Source organism: Anomaloglossus baeobatrachus, chromosome 1, assembly GCF_048569485.1.
Source record: "Anomaloglossus baeobatrachus isolate aAnoBae1 chromosome 1, aAnoBae1.hap1, whole genome shotgun sequence".
NCBI lineage: Eukaryota > Metazoa > Chordata > Amphibia > Anura > Aromobatidae > Anomaloglossus > Anomaloglossus baeobatrachus.
The window spans coordinates 855278582-855296141 of NC_134353.1; the positions used below are offsets into that span (position 1 = coordinate 855278582).

A 17560-nucleotide genomic window follows, 5' to 3' on the forward strand; every position below is an offset into this window, starting at 1 on the left:
GTGCATACAGCAGCCCTGTACCCGTCACAGAAGTGTCGCCGAGCTATGTGCAGATTGTAAGGTCACTGTGTGTCCTGGACCCCGGCTATAACAGAAAGCCCCCACCACAATCACCACATGTTAATTGCTTCAATGAATGAGTCACAGCGACACTTTAGTGACTTGAGCGCCTCCTCCCCCACAGCCACAGCACCGCACAGCCCAGCACCGCACAGCCCAGCACCGCACAGCCCAGCACCGCACAGCCCAGCACCGCACAGCCCAGCACCGCACCGCACCGCACAGCCACAGCACCGCACCGCACAGCACAGCCACAGCACCGCACCGCACCGCACAGCCCAGCACAGCACAGCCACAGCACAGCTACCCCGGACCGGCCACCAGCAACAAAGACGCTGAAGTTCCTGCTTCACTTCCAGATAAAGCTCGTTACACGGGGATCCCGCCCCCGGCCATCAGGGGCTGCACTGAGGAACAAGCGCCCGGGGCTCCGCCACTTCCAATACACACCCGGGGCGGCCGGTGCAGAGACCGGAGACACCGAGACCGGAGACACCGAGACCGGAGACACCGAGACCGGAGACACCGAGAGCACAGACACATGGAGAGCCGGCGGCTGATCTCACTGCTGTGCCTGACGGGGCTGCTCTGTGCCCGGGGCTGCGAGGGGCAGAGAGGTGAGAACACCGGGGTATATACTGTATATGTAATATATAAAGTATGTATATAATACAAAGAGATGAGTTCACAGCTGTATAAATAGTGTATGTAAATAATATATATATATATATATATATTGTATATAGTGTGTGTATATAATACAGAGATGAGTGCACAGCGGTGTATATATAGTGTGATAGTGTGTATATATAATATGGAAAGAGGAGAGCACCCGTGTATATAATATATATTTGTACATGGTGTGTATACAATGATGTAAATAGTGTGTGTATATGTATGTGTGTATATATATATATATATATATATATATATATATATATACACACACACACTTCTATTAGTGTGCATGTACTGTGTATACAATACAGAGCTGAGCGCATGAGTGTATATATAATGTATATAGTGTGTGTTACAGAGAGATGTGTATAATTTTTACATGAGTTTATGGCTGTTTGTATACATGGAGCTTACTTGCTCTTGTCGTGCCTGCGCTCTGCAGACTGTCCCCCGCACGCTGCCTGCGCTCTGCAGACTGTCCCCCGCACGCTGCCTGCGCTCTGCAGACTGTCCCCCGCACGCTGCCTGCGCTCTGCAGACTGTCCCCCGCACGCTGCCTGCGCTCTGCAGACTGTCCCCCGCACGCTGCCTGCGCTCTGCAGACTGTCCCCCGCACGCTGCCTGCGCTCTGCAGACTGTCCCCCGCACGCTGCCTGCGCTCTGCAGACTGTCCCCCGCACGCTGCCTGCGCTCTGCAGACTGTCCCCCGCACGCTGCCTGCGCTCTGCAGACTGTCCCCCGCACGCTGCCTGCGCTCTGCAGACTGTCCCCCGCACGCTGCCTGCGCTCTGCAGACTGTCCCCCACACGCTGCCTCCGCTCTGCAGACTGTCCAATATTTAAAGCTGCCTGCGCTGTGCAGACTGTCCCCCACACGCTGCCTCCGCTCTGCACTGTCCAATATTTAAAGCTGCCTGCGCTGTGCAGACTGTCCCCCGCACGCTGCCTGCGCTGTGCAGACTGTCCCCCGCACGCTGCCTGCGCTGTGCAGACTGTCCCCCGCACGCTGCCTGCGCTGTGCAGACTGTCCCCCGCACGCTGCCTGCGCTGTGCAGACTGTCCCCCGCACGCTGCCTGCGCTGTGCAGACTGTCCCCCGCACGCTGCCTGCGCTGTGCAGACTGTCCCCCGCACGCTGCCTGCGCTGTGCAGACTGTCCCCCGCACGCTGCCTGCGCTGTGCAGACTGTCCCCCGCACGCTGCCTGCGCTGTGCAGACTGTCCCCCGCACGCTGCCTGCGCTGTGCAGACTGTTCCCCGCACGCTGCCTGCGCTGTGCAGACTGTTCCCCGCACGCTGCCTGCGCTGTGCAGACTGTCCCCCGCACGCTGCCTGCGCTGTGCAGACTGTTCCCCGCACGCTGCCTGCGCTGTGCAGACTGTTCCCCGCACGCTGCCTGCGCTGTGCAGACTGTTCCCCGCACGCTGCCTGCGCTGTGCAGACTGTTCCCCGCACGCTGCCTGCGCTGTGCAGACTGTTCCCCGCACGATGCCTCCGCTCTGCAGACTGTCCAATATTTAAAGCTGCCATGTGCCAGAATTCTCCCAATAACTTCATAAATATTTAACACAAGTGATGTGGAGTTCATTATATAACATATACAGTGTGTCCATCCATATCCTGTCCACCGCCATTAACTTGAGAACGGCGGCAGCTATAGGCTTAGAAGTGGTGTCTAGGTATGGTAAAGTAGCCATGCGCCACGCAATGCAACCACCTATAGCGCCACCTGGTGGAAAACAATGGAGTTAGCATTTTTATCTTGAAAACGGAACGAGATAGAGGAAAAAAAGCTATTTATTTCCATAGGTTTTGCTGGGGAATGTCTGCAGAAAGGTTACAACCATTTTCTCAAGAAATTTCTGCAGCAAAACTGCAAAGAAAAACACGTATAAAGCGCAGTGTGCGCACAGGGCCTAAGGCCTTGTTCACACACTGCGGTTTTTTTTTTTGCATTTTGCTGCAGAAATTTCTATCTCAGCCCTCTTATACAGGGACGGAGGTTTCCTTATCAGGATGAATACATCTTTTGTCGTCAAATAGTTGCTTTTTTTTACAGCTATTTCCTTAGAAATATTTAACGTTTTGCAAACATTTCTGCAAAAAGCAGCCAATTGCCCGCAAGATATGTACAGTGTTGTATTACTCAATGTCTTCTCCTGCAGTATTTTATCTTTAAGAAACCCCATAACATATGTTCCCCTCTCGGTGACGTGTACGTTCAGCTGCTAAGAATGGGATTAATGGACGTACTGAGCCGGACATTGTGTTTCTGGAGCTTTTGTTTCTGGTTTCTCGGAAATTCAGCCTTTTCCTATTCAGTTCTGGCAACAAATTGAAAGACCCTCCCAGGGTGGTACTGCCGTGGTCTTGTTTGATCAGATGTTTAGTGTGTCCCAGGGTCTGTACAAATGATACAAGTGATTGCTTCTGTGGCTGGTGACATTTTTGCATTGGAAACATACATGGATAAAGGTAATGTTAAAGAGAATCTGTCACCCCATTTAATGTATCTGACTCATTAATATGATGGGCAGACAGGTAATAGAGTGCTGTGAATAATCAGAATAATCTTCTTGATAGCACCTTTTATTCTCTCTATGTAATTGAGGTCTTCCAGGCTATGGGGCAGATGCTGCCCAGAATATGGCGCTGACTGCTTGTTCCATTAGCGGAGTTGTTGCATCCCATCACCATCACAGTATCCCTGTGACATCTAGTTGTGGTCCTGAAATTCCGTGCCTTAGTACCACAATTGCCGACTTTCCCCTTTAGTTTTCCACCCTCCTATGGGCATTGCCTTCAGGTTTCTTCTGCGCAGGCGCCGGATCACTGGAGCAGAGGAAGCAGTGACTCTCCGGTGCCTGCACAGAAGAAACAAGAAGCCAATTAAAGTAACTGAATAAAATACTCAGTTTATATTGGATGACAATGATATTGTCACGTCCCCACCGGAGCCCGCTCCTGCGACTTCTGCTCCGATCGCCAGATGACGCCATGTTCCCACCATGGATAGTGCTGGTGATGGGAGAGGAGTCGGTGCCCGTGTCTCTGCGGAGCACAGGCTCCTCTCATCCTCTAGGCTGGGTTTCCCTGGAACCTGCAGTACCACTGGCTGACTGTAGGTGGCGTGTGTCTCCCGGCTGAAGTGGCCAACATTCACCTGCAGCCTATGGGAAGACACCACACCCTTCTTATTCCCCTCCTGTCATATGACCACTGCCAGAGATAGTTCTGTTCTCCTGGCTCATGTGCTGTTTGTATGTTGATTCCTGTGCGCTGACCTTTGCTTGTTGTCTGACTACCCTCCTGCCTGTCGTTTTTGTACCCTGCTGCAAGTTCCGGATTTGACCCCTGCTTTGCCTCCTCACTACGCCCTTGCCTGCCGATTCTGTTCCTGTTTTGCATCTCCTGGATTTTGACCCTGCCTGACGACCACGGACTACAGCCTACCACAGGTAGTGATCTCTGGAGCTCTGTGTAATTCCAAATCCCTGTACAGGGGTTAAAGGGTTGCAGAGTTCTTGGGGTCCTGCTTTGTGAGCGGCTTTTCACTAGATTCCCCTTACAGCCAGTCTGAGTCTGTGGCTCCTATCAGGCATTACAGATATTCCAGTTGCCAACAGATGGGCTGGAGCTGGACATATCTCAGAAAACCAATTGCCAATGTACCTGTAAGTTTGCTTCTAGTTTCTAATTCTTGCGGTACACTCTTACACCCTCCTCCCGTACACTGGAGCGCTGTCCCCCTCCCGTACACTGGAGCGCTGTCCCCCTCCCGTACACTGGAGCGCTGTCCCCCTCCCGTACACTGGAGCGCTGTCCCCCTCCCGTACACTGGAGCGCTGTCCCCCTCCCGTACACTGGAGCGCTGTCCCCCTCCCGTACACTGGAGCGCTGTCCCCCTCCCGTACACTGGAGCGCTGTCCCCCTCCCGTACACTGGAACGCTCGCCGCCCCCCGTACACTGGAGCATTCCCAGCAGGTTAAAGACAACCTGGTGTGGTCTCCGTTATGATCCCTCATCATCTCATAGGCACGGCCCTACCTGCGGAGGGTCTAACACCATTGCTGCAATCACCACCAGCTCTGGGAGTACCCACATTTAGCAGCGGCGGTTCTCTATCCTTAACCACAACTCGCAGGTGGCATCACATGACATTAACTCTATTCACCCCTGTAAATATCCCCCCTTACAAAAGGGGCCCAGGGCATGGGACCGTGCAACGGCCACCAGAGTGACATTCCCATTTGTTACCGCCCGGGACCGAGTACCCCCTTCTCTGGGCGACATACTGACGTCACGTCGATGCTGCTGTTAATCAACTCAGAGCTCAGCAGTGGTAGACTCAACACAGGACCCGGGGAGGGTGAGTAAGGCATAAGGTTTTTTCTTTTTTTTTTTTTTTTATTAAACAAACTGCAGCTGGAAACACTGGTTTGCCAAAATCGGAAATACTTTTAACTGCTTATCTATCTTGCATTTAGAATGTTCTTTTCTTAAATATTTCCACCCCCAATATTGATACATTAAAAAAATGTTATCACCATAAGTTTTTGGGGAATTTTATGCAAATAATAAAAACATAATTTTGCCACGGATAGTAACTGAGACTTTGATGAGAGGGATCCTTGTGGCTATTGCCTGTGCTATTGTGTGACAGATAATCCACCATCTGACTATGGAATTGGCTCCTCTGCTGGAGACCCCTGCAGTCAGTGGTAATGGGAGCAGCCACAATCTTGGTCAGATCTTTTCTGTATGATTGTGAAAGTAAGGGTTCACTCACGTCTGAGTATAAATAGGACGAGTGCAGTGACAAAAAAAATTGCATTGCACTCGGACCCATGTTATTCAATGAGGCAATATTCCTCTGCGAGTTTTTCCTCAGGTAGAATCGGGCTCCGAATAAAATTGCAGCATGCCGCATATATCGGACGAGACTCACCAATGTAAGTCCAGGGGTGCAAGAAAAAAATAGAACAGCACACAGACTATCTGTATGGCATCTTATTTTTTTTTCTCACATAGCTCTCCTGCAGATATACAATTTCCCCCCCACATATACACTTGCACCCCTTACTGCCTTTCATTGTGGCACTAAAGCAGGGGTGGGGAACCTTTTTACTGCCGGGGGCCATTTGGAATTTCCTACTAACCTTTGGGGGCCGCACAACATTATCAACTTGAAAAATTTGGTCAAACGATTAATTAACTCACCCTTACTGTGGAGGCAGGAGCTGCTTCTGTTTGGTGTGACTGTGTGTTCCATGATACTGATCATCTTGTTTCTCACAGCTGCTTTTCCAGATTTGTCTCGGTCTGCAGATGCTGGGGGCATATAGATCACAGGAGGGGCTGGGGCATATACATCACAGGAGGGGCTGGGGTGCATAAATTACAGGAGACACTGGGAGTACACATCACAGGAGGGGCTGGGGCATATGCATCACAGGAGGGGGCTGGGGCATATACATCAGTAGGGGGGCATGGACAGCCTTGGCTGTGGCACAGACAGCACTAGGTGGCTGCACGGACTGCACTAGGTGGCTGCACGGACTACACTAGGTGGCTGCACGGACTACACTAGGTGGCAGCACGGACTGCACTAGGTGGCAGCACGGACTGCACTAGGTGGCAGCACGGACTGCACTAGGTGGCAGCACGGACTGCACTAGGTGGCAGCACGGACAGCACTAGGTGGCAGCACGGACAGCACTAGGTGGCAGCACGGACAGCACTAGGTGGCAGCACGGACAGCACTAGGTGGCAGCACGGACAGCACTAGGTGGCAGCACAGACAGCACTAGGTGGCAGCACAGACAGCACTAGGTGGCAGCACAGACAGCACTAGGTGGCAGCACAGACAGCACTAGGTGGCTGCACGGACTGCACTAGGTGGCTGCACGGACTGCACTAGGTGGCTGCACGGACTGCACTAGGTGGCAGCACGGACTGCACTAGGTGGCAGCACGGACTGCACTAGGTGGCAGCACGGACTGCACTAGGTGGCAGCACGGACTGCACTAGGTGGCAGCACGGACTGCACTAGGTGGCAGCACGGACTGCACTAGGTGGCAGCACGGACTGCACTAGGTGGCAGCACGGACTGCACTAGGTGGCAGCACGGACTTCACTAGGTGGCAGCACGGACTTCACTAGGTGGCAGCACGGACTGCACTAGGTGGCAGCACGGACCGCACTAGGTGGCAGCACTAGGGAGACACAGAGAAGTCTGGGGGAGCATAGACATCAACAGGAGGGCACAGACTGGGGGGCATAGAAAGCAGTGGGAGGGTACAGACAGCAGAAGCAAGTTCAGAGCACTGGGGGGTACATAGTACTGAGGGGTGGCACACAGCACTGGGGAGCACGGACAGCATAAGGGGGCACAGACAGCACTAGGTGGCTGCACGGACTGCACGGACTATACTAGGTGGCAGCACGGACTACACTAGGTGGCAGCACGGACTGCACTAGGTGGCAGCACGGACTGCACTAGGTGGCAGCACGGACTGCACTAGGTGGCAGCACGGACTGCACTAGGTGGCAGCACTAGGGAGACACAGAGAAGTCTGGGGGAGCATAGACATCAACAGGAGGGCACAGACTGGGGGGCATAGAAAGCAGTGGGAGGGTACAGACAGCAGAAGCAAGTTCAGAGCACTGGGGGGTACATAGTACTGAGGGGTGGCACACAGCACTGGGGAGCACGGACAGCATAAGGGGGCACAGACAGCACTGACCGTGGCATGGACAGCACTGGTGGCAGCATGGACAGCATTAGGTGGTGCGGACAGCACTGGGGGGCATAGACATCACCCAAGGGGTACAGACATTACTAGGGGAGCACACACAGTACTAAGGGGTACACACTGTGCTAGGGGTGTACTCAACATTAGGGGGTACACACTGCAGTAGGGGGTACACACTGCATTAGGGGGTACACACTGCATTAGGGGGTACACACAGCATTAGGGGGTACACACAGCATTAGGGGGTACACACAGCACTGGGGGGGTACACACTGCATTAGGGGGTACACACTGCATTAGGGGGTACACACAGCATTAGGGGGTACACACAGCATTAGGGGGTACACACAGCACTGGGGGGGTACACACTGCATTAGGGGGTACACACTGCATTAGGGGGTACACACAGCACTGGGGGGTACACACAGCATTAGGGGATACACACAGCACTGGGGGGTACACAGCATTAGGGGATACACACAGCACTGGGGGGTACACAGCATTGAGAGGTACACACAGCACGAGGGAGTACACAGCACTTAGCAGGGAGTAGCGATGGGTTGCGTACTCACAGTGAGGGGGAGAAGGAGTCACGCAGACAGCAGGTCCGGGAGGCTGGTAAATCTGCTGCAGCTCTTCTGTGACATATCGCAGCGTGCTGCTTACCCCGCCCACCAGAGCACACAGGCCGGGGATAAGCCTAGAATGTATGGGCTGCAGTCAGGTCCTGGAAGTCAGGATCTGGATAGAGCCCGTACATTCTAGCATCTACCCTTCAAGGCATCAGGCAGTGAGTGAGATTTAAAGGGCCGGCAGCCGGGAAAAGCGCGGCTGCTGCCAGAGCACAGCGGTCCCTGGGAATGTGCCTGGGGGCCGCATAAAAAGTCGTGACGGGCCGTATACGGCCCGCGGGCCGGAGGTTCCCCACCCCTGCACTAAAGGGTGTTTAGTAGTGATGAGTGAACCCTATCATGCTCGGTACTCGAATAGAGCAGGTTTATCGCTCGGTTGGGCTCGACTCAAGCAATAAGTGATGGAAGTCAATGGGAAACTCGAGCATTTTTTCTGGAAAATCTCTCTGACATGAAGTTGAGCATGTCAAGCAACTGCAAGATATTCTGAGTATTGAGCGTCTCGAGCACGCTAATGTACAGTCAAGTATCGAACAGTGCCAAGTACGCTCAGTCATCACTAGTTTTTGGGTTTATTAACCTACTAAATAAATAATTTAAAAAACAAACAAACAAAAAACCGACATGGAATTTCCCCCATTTTTGATAACCATCAAAGGAAAAGCAGACAGCTGTGAGCTCCTATTATCTGGCTGGTAAGGCCCACAGTTACAGTCAAATGAAAAAGTTTGGGCACCCCTATTAATGTTAACCTTTTTTCTTTTATAACAATTTGGGTTTTTGCAACAGCTATTTCAGTTTCATATATCTAATAACTGATGGACTGAGTAATATTTCTGGATTGAAATGAGGTTTATTGTACTAACAGAAAATGTGCAATCCGCATTTAAACAAAATTTGACCGGTGCAAAAGTATGGGCACCTCAACATAAAAGTGACATTAATATTTTGTAGATCCTCCTTTTGCAAAAATCACAGCCTCTAGTCGCTTCCTGTAGCTTTTAATGAGTTCCTGGATCCTGGATGAAGGTATATTTGACCATTCCTGTTTGCAAAACAATTCCAGTTCAGTTAAGTTTGATGGTCGCCGAGCATGGACAGCACGCTTCAAATCATCCCACTGATTTTCAATGATATTCAGGTCTGGGGACTGGGATGGCCATTCCAGAACATTGTAATTGTTGCTCTGCATGAATGCCTGAGTAGATTTGGAGCGGTGTTTTGGATCATTGTCTTGCTGAAATATCCATCCCCTGCGTAACTTCAACTTTGTCACTGATTCTTTCACATTATTGTCAAGAATCTGCTGGTACTGAGTTGAATCCATGCGACCCTCAACTTTAACAAGATTCCCGGTGCCAGCATTGGCCACACAGCCCCAAAGCATGATGGAACCTCCACCACATTTTACTGTGGGTAGCAAGTGCTTTTCTTGGAATGCCGTATTTTTTTGCCTCCATGCATAACGCCTTTTTGTATGACCAAATAACTCAATCTTTGTTTCATCAGTCCACAGGACTTTCCTCCAAAATGTAATTGGCTTGTCCAAATGTGCTTTTGCATACCTCAGGCAACTCTGTTTGTGGCGTGCTTGCAGAAACTGCTTCTTTCGCATCACTCTCCCATACAGCTTCTCCTTGTGCAGCATGCGCTGTATTGTTGACCAATGTGAATTGACACCATCTGCAGCAAGATGATGCTGCAGGTCTTTGGAGGTGGTCTGTGGATTGTCCTTGACTGTTCTCACCATTCTTCTTCTCTGCCTTTCTGATATTTTTCTTGGCCTGCCACTTCTGGGCATAACAAGAACTGTACCTGTGTTCTTCCATTTCCTTACTATGTTCCTCACAGTGGAAACTGACAGTTTTAAATCTCTGAGACAACTTTTTGTATCCTTCCCCTGAACAACTATGTTGAATAATCTTTGTTTTCAGATCATTTGTGAGTTGTTTTGAGGAGCCCATGATGCTACTTCATAGGAGATTCAAATAGGAGAACAACTTGCTAGTGGCCACCTTAAATACCTTTTGTCATGATTAGATACATCTGCCTATGAAGTTCAAAGCTCAATGAGGTTACAAAACCAATTTAGTGCTTTAGTAAGTCAGTAAAAAGTAGTTAGGAGTGTTCAAATCAAGAAATTCATAAGGGTGACCATACTTTTGCACCGGTCAAATTTTGTTAAAATTCGGATTGCACATTTTCAGTTAGTACAATAAACCTCATTTCAATCCAGAAATATTACTCAGTCCATCAGTTATTAGATATATGAAACTGAAATAGCTGTTGCACAAACCCAAATTGTTATAAAGAAAAAAGGTTAACATTAATAGGGGTGCCCAAACTTTTTCATATGACTGTATTTGGCTCTTCCCAGCCTAAAAATAGCAGCTCGCAGCCTCCTTAAAATTGCTGCATCACATAAGATGTTCCAATTCTGGCGATTCGTCTTGACGCTTCTGGATGGCTCTGATGTGATGGCAATCGGAGTAGTTGGGGTTGATATCAGCTGTGTAGTGTCAGCTGACATCCAGCCCTCGATCGGACAGCCCCATTACTAACCCAGTAAGTAAAACAAAAAAAACACACACAGATATATATATGTATATATGTGTATGTATGTGTGTGTGTGTATATAATAAATATATATATATATATATATATATATATATATATTATATCTATCCCTATCACGCTCACTAATTTATTTAAAAAAAAAAAAAAATCATGCAGGTCCGAGGCAGTCTAGGAATTCCGACATAGTTCACAAATGTAAACCTGAAAAAAACATAAAAAGAGACAGAATAAAACAAGACACTGTCTCTCGTTCACCAATTTATTAGAAAGCAAAGTTATCAAGCAAATCTGATGTAGTCCAGCTCCTCCGACAACGTTCCCCAACTCTGAAGATCATAGGCTATGGAAACCTCAGCATGATGTCTCAGAACAAGGCTCCATAGACTTTGAGCAACGGCCACTCCTGGCTCCTGCTACACTTCATGAGACCAGGCAACTCTGGTAAGTGGCAACATCAAACATGTCACCGCTCATCAAAGGTTAAGCAATCATAAATACCCATTAGTGCCACATGAAAGGCAGTAAAGGATGCAAGTGTACAATATGTACATGGAAATTCTAAATCTGCAGGATATCTATTTATCTATCTATCTCCATTTACGGTATATAGAATTGCTTTATTATTTATGACAGCCAGCTGTCATGTACATAAGAGTTTTATAGTATGTAAAAGATTATGTTAAAAACTCATTGCATGCTGATCTCATACGGATACTAGACGAGAAAGAAATTGCACACTTGTATAGCCCTCGCATGACGTACCCATGACACCAATGTTTTTGGCTGAGAACTCGAGATTTTATATATGCAGATGTGAGTGACCCCTAAGACCAAGAAATCTTAGAAAGCTTTACACGCTGTGACATTGCTAGCGATGTCGCTAGCGATCACACCTGCCCCCGTCGTTTGTGCGTCACGGGCAAATCGCTGCCCGTGGCGTACAATATCGCTAGTAAGCGTCACACGAACTTACCTTCCCAACGACGTTGCTGTGGCCGGCGAACAACCTCTTTTTTAAGTGGGTGGTTTGTGCGGCGTCACAGCGACGTTCCACAACGGGCCACCAATAGAAGCCGAGGGGCAGCCGCATTCACGTCACTCCCACCTCGTTGACGGAGGATGCAGAAACGCTGTTGTTCGTCGTTCCCGGGGTGTCACACGTAGCGTTGTTTGTTGCCTCAGGAACACCGAACAACCTGCGTCCCAAACGAGCAACGATATTTTGAAAATGAACGACGTGTCAACAATTAACGATTTGGTGAGTATTTAGGATCATTCGCGGTTGCTCGTAAATGTCACACTCAACGATGTCGGTAACGAGGCCGGATGTGCGTCACGAATTCCGTGACCCCAACGATATCTCGTTAGCGACGTTGTTGCGTGTAACGGGGCCTTTAATTGAATTCTGCAGATATGAAGAATTCCCTTTCCTCTTGGCCCATCAGTGACTCAGCTGGTAAGCATTCATCCGGTGATTATAGTGTAAGGTCAGGCTTTGCTGGAATATGGAGGTAGTGTTTTAGGATAACTGTCATTGCTTCCATATGTGCAGTAAATTATCACCAGTGTTATGTCTCCTCATTCAGACATTAGTGATTTTTCTCAAACAGAAAATATTTGGGATCAGATTTTCATCCATGTTTGGCCCATGTGTCTTTTCTTATCAGAGTTTCATCCTTTTTTTGTGTGAAGTTTCCCACGCATCTCCTAAAAAGATGAATATCAGACAGCACTATTATGTGACTGGGATGGCATCTTGGTACGGTCTCCAATGTAAATCTATGGGTCTGTGAAAAACTCAGTTTGATCCGTGACTAGAACAGAAGATGGAGAGATGGAGAGTCGTTGGTCCTCCATAAATTCTGACATTTGAGCTGCCCCATAGACTGATGGACACATGTTCTATCTGTGAAAATTTCAGATGTCTGAATGAGCCTTACATTTGCTATTTCTGGCTTATAAAGGTTATACTGGGACATGTACTGTAATTCTTTATGATTTTTGGAGGTCTGATGTCTGACCCCTAAGGACTGAGAATAATGGGGCTTCATCACTTTGTATCTTCACCATTTTTCCTTCTAAGGTGTTTTAGTATTTTAATAATTTTCCCATTAAAAAACTTTACCACTTTCTTACTGTGATCCCTATCTAACCTGGCAACAGGGGTCCTGTAGCCCCATGTGTAAATGGAGCTCAATCGCCAATTCATTAAATCTCTGTGCCTGATGGAGATAGTTCCGGGTGGCCCGGACCCTGATGCACGGTTGTGCAGTGTCTATATGAATCACCCACAAAATGCAAAAGTATAACATAAGAAAAAATAAATGACCACACAGTGATAGGACACATGTACCTGGGATTTAGATCGAATTTTTGTTATATTCCTTGCAGACAGTAGGGATTAAGCAATGTTGTTATATGGACAGTGCCGTCACCCTGTGTTGATCTACAGCTGTTACTTATACTCCTTAAGTTTTACTTTTATTGCTGTCCGATCAGATAACCTAAAGCCTACTCCCAGCAATCACTTCTAGGTCATAGTTCAGACACGTCAAAACATTTTAAAAGGGTGACGTCATGTGACGGTCTTCTCCTGCCAGTCTCTGCTTTTCCTCTGGCAATCATCCAGTGCATTCCAATCCAGACTTCCGGTGCCCTGACCTAAAGGATGGAAAAATGAGAAGAAACTTATTTGAGGTTATTGGAACTTTGCTTCTAAGAGAGTCCTGGGGTGTAAGCGATACTCTGTAGGAGGGGAAGATTGTTCTTCTGTGGCGGCCCTGAGGCTTCCGTCACCACAGAGACATTGCACCTCAGCCAGAGGTGTGATGTCCCATCCTAGGTAAGGACAAGGGTACATACCGGTTCACAGGCAAATCTGCACAAACACTCATTGTTAGGCACATACAGGGACCAGAGATAGTGGCAGCTACCCCCGTGCTGTAGTCAGGGGGGCCGTAAGACCCATCTCTCCTCCCATGGGGTGGGGGCCTGGCAACAAGGAAAGTGGGAGCAGCCAACTAGAAAGGGAGAGTAGAAACAGGAAGTTCAAGTTCAGTCAGTCGAATAGTGAGAGGGGGAAGGAGAGGGAGGTAGTTACCTCAGGAGAGTGGAGAGAAAGTGACAGAGAAGGTTCCTGGTGGAGATCCTGGGGCCCAGCTAGGCCCAGGTGACACCACAGACAGAAAGAGAGGATCCCACAGCCACGGAAGGGCATATTTGCTCGTGGCCTGCTCCACAGGAAGATCGGGTGGAGGGATCTGGCTGCATTCGGGGACGGTTCCCAGACAGAGGGAAGAAAGACATTTCCTCATAAAGTGACACCGAATGCCCAGGGTGGTTGCAAGTGCCCAGGGTCACAACCTGCCGTAGATCCCCTGGGAAGAGGGCAAGATTCCAGTCAGGCAAGCCTTCTTGACCAGATTCTATGGTAGAGGCCAAGACAAGTTCATCTATCAAAGTCAAGGCTGTGAAGCCAGTCAAGGAAAGAGACATAAAAGTGGTGTACCGGTATTCACCCTAAGAATTACCTGGGATCGGTGGAGGCACTGGACAGTGGATTCCAGCATCCCGTGGGCAACCGGACAGCTGCCGTGTTAATTAACACAGTGAGTAAACATCTGAAACTGCAACCTCTGGTGTCACTTCCTTTATTCTGCCCTGCACCGCATCATTCACCAAACCATCATAGACTCTTACAAGCACCAACTGTTGCCCCGGGGTACCGCTCCACCTGTGGGGAGCAGAACCACCATAGCTGCCATTACATCAGCCCCGGAGACCCCATCCAGCAGCGGCGGCTCCATAGCCGCAATCCACAGGTGGCGTCACGAATATATATTTCCACAAACTTTATTATTGATGATCAGCACCCCTCCATACCGCCACTTTAATTGACTCTACCAGGGTCACGGAGTCGGGCCCCGCCACCGCTGACTACCCCGGACTAGTCCGGCCCGACACCGAGTCACCTAAGGCCCTGTGGTGGGCGAGTCACTTCCAATATATATGTCATATTCTGGGGGTCTTCACCATGCACTTTACGCCAGAGAAACAGCACATTGCTCTCGTGTAATGCGAGCGTAATGCAAGAATCACAATAGCCGGCAACAGAGGAGATAGGGAATTAAATGACCCCCTCTGCAGTTGTGGTCTGATCGCACGATCAGACCATGGTCGCATAACACTCGGCTCCCGCTGTGCTGCGAGCGTGAGTCGAGTGTCATGCGAGAACTCGCACATAACCACGTGTGACCTCAGCCTTAATGCCCATCAAGTGACCTCCGGGCTCCGTGACCTCTGAGATATGGTCATATCACATCAACTTCCAGTTGACCCAACATCGCCGCAGCAGGACCCAGTTTTCCTGAGTGGCTGGGCTGTAGGTGGAGTTTCACCGCTCATCACAGCCCAGCATCTCTCCTGCTTATGACAGTCTGCAACCAATTAGAGAGCGCACGAGATGCTGGGCAGTGACGAGCGGTGAAACTCCACCCACAGCCCAGTCACTCACGGAGACTGGAGACCGCCTCGGTGAAGTCAGGTCAACTGGAAGTTGACGGAGCCCAGGGGGTCATGAGAAGGGGATGAATGGATCGCAATAGCGCCGCTCAGAGGCAGAATGTACTACACAAGGTATGTGAGAAAATCCTACCCTATGAGTTTTACAGCGATGTGGCCATGAATGCCGAGTAGTGAACCACCCCTTTAAGGCTAGGTGCACACAACATCAGTTAAATTCAAAAGTTGCTTCAAGAAACTCTAATTCTTCTCTTCCAGAAATGGTTTTTTTTTTTTTTTTGTTTGTTTTCTCAGTAGTTTCCTGGGCGTTTTTAAGATGTAGTTCTTTGGAGTGTTTTCCCATGGTTTTTCAGAAGTATTTTTTGCTGTTATTTTCTGTTACTTTTCTCACTCCATTGAATAATGAAGAAATTGCTAGCGTTTTTTTTTTTTTTTAAGTAAAAATGATGGCAAAACACTTCAAAAGACGTCCGGGTATCTTCCAACTTTGCACTCAAAAATAACGTGTCAAATAAGAGGATGTTTTATGGGTTCTGTAATCCAAATACATGATACTTCCATCAATCAGATCTTCATCACACAATGGATTGCCCTGTTAGGGGTGCTTCACACATAGCGAGATCGCTACCGAAATCGCTGCTACGTCACGGTTTTGGTGACGTAACAGTGACCTCATTAGCGATCTCTCTGTGTGTGACACTGAGCAGCGATCTGGCCCCTGCTGTGAGATCGCTGCTTTTTACACACAGTGCTGGTTCATTTTCTTCAAAGGCACTCTCCCGCTGTGAAGCACACATCGCTGTGTGTGACAGCAAGAGAGCGACGAAATGAAGCGAGCAGGGAGCAGGAGCCGGCGTCTGGCAGCAGCGGTAATCTGTAACCAGGGTAACCAAGGGAAGCCCTTTCCCTGGTTACCCGATATTTACCTTCGTTACCAGCCTCCGCCGCTCTCGCTGCCAGTGCCAGCTCCCTGCTCTCTGTATATGTAGCTGCAGTGCACATCGGGTTAATTAACCCAATGTGTACTGTAGCTAGGAGAGCAAGGAGCCAGCGCTAAGCAGTGTGCGCGGCTCCCTGCTCTCTGCACATGTAGTGACGTTATGATCGCTGCTGCGTCGCTGTGTTTGACAGCTAAGCAGCGATCATAACAGCGACTTACAAGGTCGCTATTACGTCACAGAAAATGGTGACGTAACAGCGACGTCGTTGTCGCTGTCGCTATGTGTGAACCCAGCCTTAGTGAAGTGAAAGGTTCAAATGCATAGCACTGGTTGATAAAGCGACTCCAGTCACTACTGGTGAAGGGAGCTTACTTTACCAGTAATAATGGGTGTTGCCTTCGCTTCACTTCGATAACAGTGCAATCCAATAGTCTGATGAAGGTCTGACCAAAGCGTCATATATCTGGATTTGTATTAAAAGGAATGTGACACCACATTTGACCTATGTAAACTATTAATATGGGCAGACAGGTTATAGAATGCTGAAAAGAGTCATACCTGGATGTCTCATACCTATGTACTAAAAGTCTTAAAGGGAATCAGTCACCAGTTTTTTGCCACCTAATCTGAGAGCAGCACAACGTACGGGCAGAGATCCTCATTCCAGTCACTTACTGGGCTGCTTAGTGTAGTTTTGATAAAATCACAGTTTAATCAGCAGTAGATTATCATTACAGGGCTACTTGTCCTGCTGCAGGTAGTCCAGCATATTCAAGAGTTCTGTAAAACTGCTAGATCTGCAGCAGAGAAAACATTGATTTTTATCAAAATGACAGCAAACAGCTCAGTAAGTGATACATCGCTGGAATCAGGGTCTCCGTCTCTATATTATTCTACTTTCAGATGGGGGGGCAAAAACCTGGTGACAGATTCCCTCTAACTTACAGTCTGTAACTGCAACACACAACATGAATCCTATAAATGGCCAAGTCATAGCTCCTTCTGATGAGGTTTATTTTAAAGTGGGTTCTAAAAAACAAAACTAGTTGTTTTTTGTTGCCTCCGTTATTGTACAGTATTGTCAGGATTTAATTCTCATCACATTACCATTGTTGACTTGAATGTGCAATTTATAGTAGATTATTTACCTTAATGGAGGTTCCCAATTATTTCATGTCTTGTTATTTAAAGGGAACCTGTCAGGTCCCCTATTCCCTCCAACCCATCAGCATTCACATCTGTATGCCCAAATTCCCTGCGTAACCAGCTCTGTATAACGCTGAAATCAATAGTTAAATTTTTTTTTTAATAAACTGCACTGTCTCTATGCTAATTAGGCCTTTGACTATTCACATGGGCATTGTTTTCCCAGACTAGTTGGCGCTCCTCCTTTGTTAT

General features: G+C 48.7%; 1 protein-coding gene across 1 annotated transcript in view; it reads left to right on the plus strand.

Annotated features, from left to right (window-relative positions):
- Positions 1-399: 399 nt before the first annotated feature.
- LOC142301284 (proteinase-activated receptor 1-like) overlaps positions 400-17560 on the plus strand; it is a 28580-nt gene continuing 11419 nt past the window's right edge. The window contains exon 1 of the mRNA XM_075342316.1: positions 400-677. Coding sequence (XP_075198431.1) covers positions 602-677 — 76 coding nt within the window. The 5' untranslated portion in view covers positions 400-601. The remainder of the gene's footprint in view (positions 678-17560) is intronic.